The sequence below is a fragment of the Gracilinanus agilis genome, chromosome 1, assembly GCF_016433145.1.
Source record: "Gracilinanus agilis isolate LMUSP501 chromosome 1, AgileGrace, whole genome shotgun sequence".
NCBI classification, from domain to species: domain Eukaryota; kingdom Metazoa; phylum Chordata; class Mammalia; order Didelphimorphia; family Didelphidae; genus Gracilinanus; species Gracilinanus agilis.
In genome coordinates, this window is record NC_058130.1 from 179,243,299 (window position 1) to 179,251,103 (window position 7,805).

Here is a 7,805-nt window from a genome sequence, read left to right on the forward strand (position 1 = left end):
CCCCTGAGCAGAGGGCAGGGAAGCTCCCTCAGTCCGGGGACACCAGGCGGGAGGTCTCTCTTTCATTCAATAAAAACCAATTGCCCGCGCCCCCGAAGTCCCCGCCTTCTCCGCCAAGCACTGTCTCGAGGTCCTTTCCATTGGTGGATTCCGCACGCGCGCTCCTGATTGGCGTGGCCGCCCTCCATTAACGCTGTCCGTCAAACCTGGCGGGAGACTGCGATTTGGGCCATGGCGTCGGACTCCCCCTCTGCCGGCTCGTGCAGGGTCCGGGGCCCGAGCCCAGCGGTGCGGCTTCCCACGGCGCCTCCGCTGAAGCTGCTGGCTGGGCAGCTGCGGCGCTGTGCCGTAGGCGGGCCCGGAGCCTGGCGGCTGGCCCGGGAGCCGGCAGGCCGAGCCTCGCTGGAGCTGGCGGTCGTGTGGATGCAGGGCCGGGTGCTGGAGGCGGCAGAACGAAGCGGCTGGGCTCGGCTGCGGGACCCAAGCGGTGTCTTCTTGGTGCAGGGCCTGGAGCGAGTGCCCCAGGGGAAACCCTGTCTGGCCCCAGGTAACCTTCCCCGCTTCTTTTGGCCCGCCCCCTCTGGCCCCGCCTCTCCTTCCCATTGGCCCTGCCCTCCAGCCCCTCCCTTCCTCCCTAACCCCTTGCCTCTGCTTCTTTGGTCCCTAGTGCAGTGGAGATGGATCTCTGAAGATCTGCTAGTAGGAAGACCTTGGTTGGAGACCTGCAGCCTGTTAACTTGGAAATAACACAGAACTACCAAAGTAGTCAGAAAAACCACTGTTTAGGCAAGATAGGGATAAATCCAATATTTGGCCCTTTACTCAGAGTCTGGCGCCGTGACTTTTACAGGGTCTACACCCCGGACTCTGGGGACACCGTGCTAGGTGACGACTCCCAAGAACAAAAGAACTTGGGGAACCTATATACTATTTGGGGATATCCAGGGGCAAGAAAAGATGATTGATATTACCGTCGCTAGCGTTCAAACTATACTGATAGGATACTCTCAAGCTCGGGAAAGAAATCATAGCCAGAGGCTAGGGTGTAAAGAAAGGGGCTACCTACTATGGATACTAAAAGGATGGTCCCTGCCCAGGTGTGGGCCTTTCCTGGGAAAGGGTAGCTGATTACCTTGGTTAAGACTACTTAAGACAAAAAGGATACCTCGCTAATGCTTAGCTCCACCTAACTGGGATTGTCATTTACCTGAGGGTCCATTATTCAGTCTGAAACTGAGATTCCCTTCTGGGTGGATTCTCAGGGCAACAAGTACAAGCTTTGGGGTCTCCAACTTATAAGCTAGTCTTAAAACTTGGGGTTCATCAGATCTTACTAGGCTACAAGTTTGGAGTTTCTAGATTCCATGTTGACAAATCTATTTCCTTGCTGGTGGCCCTGGTTAAATCATTTAACCTCTCTGAACCTCAGATTCTTCTTCAGTAAAATCAAGGGGTTGAGCCTATTGACCTCTGAGTTGTCTCTTCCAGGGCCAAATATAAAAACCCACAAATGGAGTTGTAAGTTCTGGACTTATATAGTTTATCCTTGATGCTTTCTTGCTGTGTGACCCAAGTTAATCACTTAACCTGAGCCTTAGTTTTCTTATCTATAAAATGAGAGTCAGTGGATTCATTGCCCTTCAAGGCCTTTCCCTGGCCAAATTTATGAGCTCAGGTCCTTGTATCGGTAATAAGAGGCTTCTGGATAGAATGCAGGAACTGGAATCAGGGAAACCTGGATTCTAATGCAGCCTAGACAGATCTGCACAGCTCTGGGTTGTGAATTTCTGGAGATATCATATATGTAAAAAAACCCCAATACTTCGCAGATGATGTTAAAGCATTTGTATTGTTCTAATATGTGGAAAGAAACTTTGGGATCATCTCTGGATATAGTATGACTTTGTGACCTTGGGAAAGACACTTAGCCACTTTAGGCCCCAGTTTTTTTTATCTTTAAAAGAGATAGTTGAACCTCTAGGGTTCTTTTCAAAATTTTATCTATGAGCCTATGACTTGTCTGGACCTCAATTTCCTTCGAACCCTAAATCAATGAGCCCATTTATTTTACAAATAAAAAAAAAGCAGGACCAGAGAGAAAGGAATTTATCCAAAGGCAAAGGAGATGGAACTAGAACTCCTGTCTCCTGACCCGTTGGCCATCTGTAGATGAAAGATTTAAACTCCCAAAGACTTTTTTTTCCTAAAAGGGAGAGGTACATAAATATGAATTCTTTTACTTTTAAAAAGCTAAGACTACATATGAGTACATATATATATATATATTTTAAGCCCTTACCTTCTGTCTTAGAATTGTGTAGTAATGGGTTCCAAGGCAGAGGAGCAGTAAGGGCTAGGCAATTGAAGTTAAGTGATTTTTCCCATGATCACACAATTAGGAAGTGTCTAAGGCCAGATTTGAACTCAGGACCTCCCTTCTCCGAGTCTGGCTCTCTATCCACTGAGCCACCTACCTTTACTAGAAAAGATTGTGTATCATCCATCATTGTATAAGTTCAGTGATTGAATCCAGACCAATAAGCCAACTTTTTAGTTGTTTGATTTTTTTTTAATATAGCGAATGCACTTAAGCCCATTCTTTATTTTATAGACTATAAGAAGTTTTCTTTAAGATTTATTTTTGTTGGGGGCAGCTAGGTGGCTCAGAGGATTGAGAACCAGGTCTAGAGACAGGAGATCCTAACTTCAAATCTGGCCTCAGACACTTCCTAGTTGTGTGATCCTGGGCAAGTCACTTAACTCCCATTTCCTAGCCCTTACTGCTCTTCTGCCCTAGAACGCATATACAGTATTGATTCTAAGACAGAAGGTCAGGGTTTAAAAAAAAAAAAAGATTTATTTTTGTTTCCTAAATACTTGATTTCCCTCTAATTTTTTCTTAAACCTTTCCCTTCTGTCTTAGAATCAATACTGTGTATTATTCCAAAAATGGTAAGGACTAGGCAATGGGGTTAAAGTGACTTGCCCAGGTCACACAGCTAGGAAGTGTCTGAGGCCAAATTTGAGCCCAAGATCTATTGCTAGGCCTGGCTCTCAATCCACTGAGCCAACCAGCTTCCTCCTTCCAACATATTCTTAAAATACCCAGTGGATTCAGGATTTCAACAGCCAGTGAAGTGAAAAAACAAAACAAAAACAATCAAAGAACCAATAATCTTCAAAATAACATCTTTGTAATATCACCTTGCAAATGAATAGCATAAAGGGCTTTATTAACAGAGTACAAATGTTAACTATTCTGACCACTCTTCTCAGACACTTGAACATTCTTTTTTTTTTTTTTTTAAACCCTTACCTTCCATCTTGGAGTCAATACTGTGTATTTGTTCTAAGGTAGAAGAGTAGTAAGGGTAGGCAATGGGGGTCAAGTGACTTGCCCAGGGTCACACAGTTGGAAAGTGTCTGAGACCAGATTTGAACTTAGGACCTCCCATCTCTAGGCCTGGCTCTCAATCCACTAAGCTATCCAGCTACCCCCCAGAGATTTGAGCCTTCCTGATGTTTGCATGGAGTCTACTTTTAGAGTTATCACTCTTGGCTGCTTGTTAATAATTACTTCCCACGGTCACAGTGGAATCAGTGGGGTCTTACAGTCATGTTTGGTCTTCAACAATTCTCCAGGGAATTCCATTTGGGGCTCTTTCTCTCTTATTTAGAAATGTGCTGTTTGTTAATTATTCAAGACTCCATCTGTTTGCAGCACTTTTTTTTCTGGAGCAACCTTCACCTCTTGAGAGTGTTTGTTGTTGATCATCCTTCATCCTTGAAGAGGACTGATGACATCTCGATGTAGGGGTCAGGGCACATGCATTCCTCTGTGGCTGATGTATGAGCTTGGGACATTCTGCTATAGGTTGGGCATAAATAGTCCATTAGAACGTTTGGTTTGGAGATGTCTTCAGATTTGTAAATCTCTTGTTTACTTTGTGCGATTTCGTTGGAGCACATTACATTCTATGATGCCCATGCTGGGCAGTCCTGTGCCACCATCTTCTGTGTGTCATGATTGATGCTAAAATTCTTTAGAGATACCTTGAGAGTGTCCTTGTACTGCTTTTTCAGACCTTTAGGTGAGCCCTAGCCTCATTCCAGTCATCTGGCTAGTTCATCAGAGTTTTCAGTCTCTGTGGTAGAGTCTGAATGCTTGGCAATTCAGCTCAAAGGACCTCATTGTCTGGTACCTTGTCTTGCTAGATGATCTTCAGAACCTTCCTAAGAAATACCAATACTAGGTCAGTATCCCAAAGAGATTTTTAAAAAAGGAGAAAGGACCTACTTGTACAAAAATATTTATAACTGCTCTTTTTGTGGTGGCAAAAAATTGGAAACTGAGGGGATGCCCATCAATTGGGGAATGGTTGTGGTATATGTCGGTGATGGAATACTATTGTGCTCTAAGAGATGATGAACTGGATGATTTCAGAAGGAGCTGGAAAGACTGTCATGAACTGACGCAGAATGAAATAAGCCGAACCAGAAGAACATCATACATAGTAATAGCAGTATCTTACAGTGATCAACTGTGAAAAACTCAGCTACTCTTGGCAATTCAATGATTCAGTATAATTCTGACAAAGAATGCTATCCACCTCCAGAGAAAGAACTGTTGGAATTGGAATACAGATAAAAGCATATGATTAAAAAAAATTTTTTTTAAAGATATATTTATTTAGAATATTTTTCCATGGTTACATAATTCATGATTTTTCCCACCTCTCTTCCCAACCTCCTTCCGGGGCGGATGAGCAGTTCCACTGGGTTATACATGTATCATTGTTCAAAACCTATTTCCATATTATTCATATTTACAGTAGAGTGATCTTTTAACATCAAAACCCCAGTCATATCCCCATTGAACCATTAGATCGATCATGTTTTTCTTCTGCCTTTCTACTCCCACAGTTCTTTTTCTGGATGTGGATAGTGTATAAGGTCCCTCTGGTTTGTCTTGGATTATTGTACTGCTGCTACTAGAGAAGTCCATTACGTTCGATTGTACCACAGTATATCAGTCTCTGTGTACAGTGTACTGGTTCTGCTCCTTTCACTCTGCATCATTTCCTGGAGGTCTTTCCAGTTTACATGGAATTCCTCCAGTTATATTATTCCTTTGAGCACAATAGTATTCCATCACCAGCAGGTACCACAATTTGTTCAGCCATTCCCCAGTTGATGGACATTCCCTCATTTTCCAATTTTTTCAGGCAATCTTTTAAAGCTCTTTGTGCATAATTTCAAATTGCCCTCCAGAATGGTTGGACCAATTCACAACTCCACCAGCAATGCATTAGTGTCCCAATTTTACCACACCCTCTCCAGTATTTATCACTTTCCTTTGCTGCCATATTGGCCAGTCTGCTAGATGTAAGGTGGTACCTCAGCATTGTTTTAATTTGCAAAAGCATGCGATTTTTCACTTATTTATTTGGATTTTTATTTTGGGATTTTGGTTTTATATGAGTATTCTTTGATAAAAATGAACAATATGGAAATCTGTTTTGCTGGATAATACATGTATAACCCGGATCAAATTGCTTGCTATCTCCAGGAAGGAGGAGGAAAGGGAGGGAGAGAGACAATTTGGATCATATAACTTCAGAAAACTTATGTGGAAAATTATCCTTACATGTAATTGGCAAAATAAAATGTCTTTACAAAAAAAAACACAAAACAACAAAACCTTCCTAAGAAGTTCAAATGGAAGTGGTTCAGTTTTCTGGCATTGGACTGGTAGACTGTCCAGGTTCCATAGGCATACAACAATGATGTCAACACAGCAGCTCTGTAGACCTTCAGTTTGGTAGGCAGCCTCCTTCCTCTTCTCTCTCACTTTCTTTTGGAGCCTCCCAAACCCACGCCTGCTATCAAATCTTCATCAAGCTGTCAGTTGGGAGCTTCTCTCTGTCTTCCTGTTTGACTTCTCTCTTCTCTAGGTCATCAGTTATTCTACCTAGCAATTCCAGATCATGCAAAATGTTTAGCAAAAAGAAATTTAGAATTATTAAAGGCCCCTTGGGAGACTAGGTATTATTGTTTTAAGTGGAGATCCTACCACCTGTAAGTAGGGTCAAGGAAAGAACCTCAGAATAAATTTGCCTGACTCCTTCTGATCATAGCCCTGGGGACAAGAATATAAAATCAGTCCTGGAGAATGGAGATAATGTGATTAAAAAAAATAATAAAATCCAGAAGCTCTATGGCATGTATCAAGGCCTGGCAGCTTGCCTGTCCTTCATGCTGTTTGGGGTTTTTTACACAATTGAGTTCTGTGTGGTTTAGACCAGCCAAGTTTTGCTTTCAAGGAGGACCACTTCTCTGAGGAATTGGGAAGAGGGTAGTGGTTAATATGTCATTAGATCATTAATATGGCAGACTGCCCTCTTGTTGATTTATTTTAGTTTGTCCAGTGAGTGGTCTGGGATTAAGTGGAAGGTGGCAGGATATCAGTTTTGTGCAATCTGGACCAGTGAGGTGCTGTCTGCCAAGCTTTTTTTTGGCACTGTCAAAGGAAAATTGAATTTGCTTTCTGTGGATCCATCAGAAAAGTTTACCTTGATTCCTGCAAAGATGAAGATTGTCCCATCTACAGAGACCCCAGGCTGATTCTTCTCCTCTAAGGCTACTTCATGGCTTTTAATAAAGGAGCATTATATTTGATAACATGGATTTTCTTATACTTTCATAACAGCCCATCTTTACCTTAACATGAAAAGTCTTCCATCACAGCATGTCATTCTTTGCATGAGGATTGGCTATTATGGTTTTGTTTTTAACTTGGAACTAAAGATGCTAACATTATCCAGCTGCATTTTTTTCCCCAGTCTCTTCCTCATAATACTAATAATAGCCAGCATTTAGATAGTACTTTAAAGTTTGTAAAGTGTTCTATCCATCTTACTCTACATCATTCCTTTGATTACTCACTCCTCTGGAATTTTGATCTCTAATATTTCTTCATCTCTTTTTTCTAGATTTGGTGCTAAGTATTTACTTTGTCACTCTAGGGTAGTTATACTCTGAAGAACAGAGCCTTGTTTGCTTTAAAATTTAATTGATTTATTCAGTAACTTTATTTACTCTTTTTTTTTTGTACTAGGAAAATATGTGATGATAATGGGAGTCATTCAGACCTGCAACCCTGAACCTTGTCTTCAAGCTGTGAAGATGACAGACCTTTCTGAAAACCCTATACATGAAAGCATGTGGGAACTAGAAGTAGAAGATTTGCACAGGAATATTCCCTAGGAACATTTTAATATATAGTTTAAGGGAACTGGAATTCTGACTGTAGTTTGCTTCTTGCACCTTTTGGATTTCGTGAACCAAATTGTATCTGCTAGTTTGTGTTTCTCGAAAGTTCCCTAACGCACTTGGGGTGAATTGGCCGGATAATTGGTTTATAGACACAGTTAGAATTTAGGACATTTTCATGCTGTGGCTATTTCAGCAAATTCAACTCCAGGAGAAGCATCCATTCCCCTTGCTGAAAATGCTGTTGCTGATGGAAAACAGATGTTTGCTCTACTTTTTTGTTTTTGTTTTATTTTAAAAGCACACAAAAACCTCACACTACATTTTCCAAATATTACAAGTGATGGTATTTTTCCATTACTGCAACTACCCTGTTTTAGGATGCAGAATTTGAATCCCAGTCATTGGCTATGGTGATTAACGTGTGGTTATGGTCAGGAAAACAGACTGTGTAAAAGGAATGACATCATGGCTCCATTTATTCTCCATCAACGACTTCCAGATCCAGTTTGCAAGTCAAATGACATTTTTAT

General features: G+C 41.8%; 1 protein-coding gene across 1 annotated transcript; it reads left to right on the forward strand.

Annotated features, from left to right (window-relative positions):
- The first annotated feature begins 231 nt into the window (after positions 1–231).
- On the forward strand, positions 232–7,266 carry RMI2 (RecQ mediated genome instability 2). The gene is made up of 2 exons (XM_044657329.1): positions 232–547; positions 7,118–7,266. The coding sequence occupies exons 1-2, from the start codon at positions 232–234 to the stop codon at positions 7,264–7,266; spliced, it is 465 nt and encodes a 154-aa protein (XP_044513264.1).
- The last annotated feature ends 539 nt before the right edge of the window (positions 7,267–7,805 follow it).

What these genes read in the sequence shown, in the direction of transcription:
- RMI2 (XM_044657329.1), top strand. Translation starts at nt 232, where the DNA reads ATGGCGTCGGACTCCCCCTCTGCCGGCTCGTGCAGGGTCCGGGGCCCG. An exon ending in GAAACCCTGTCTGGCCCCAG is followed by an intron (nt 548 to 7,117) that starts GTAACCTTCCCC and finishes TTTTTGTACTAG; the next exon opens with GAAAATATGTGATGATAATG.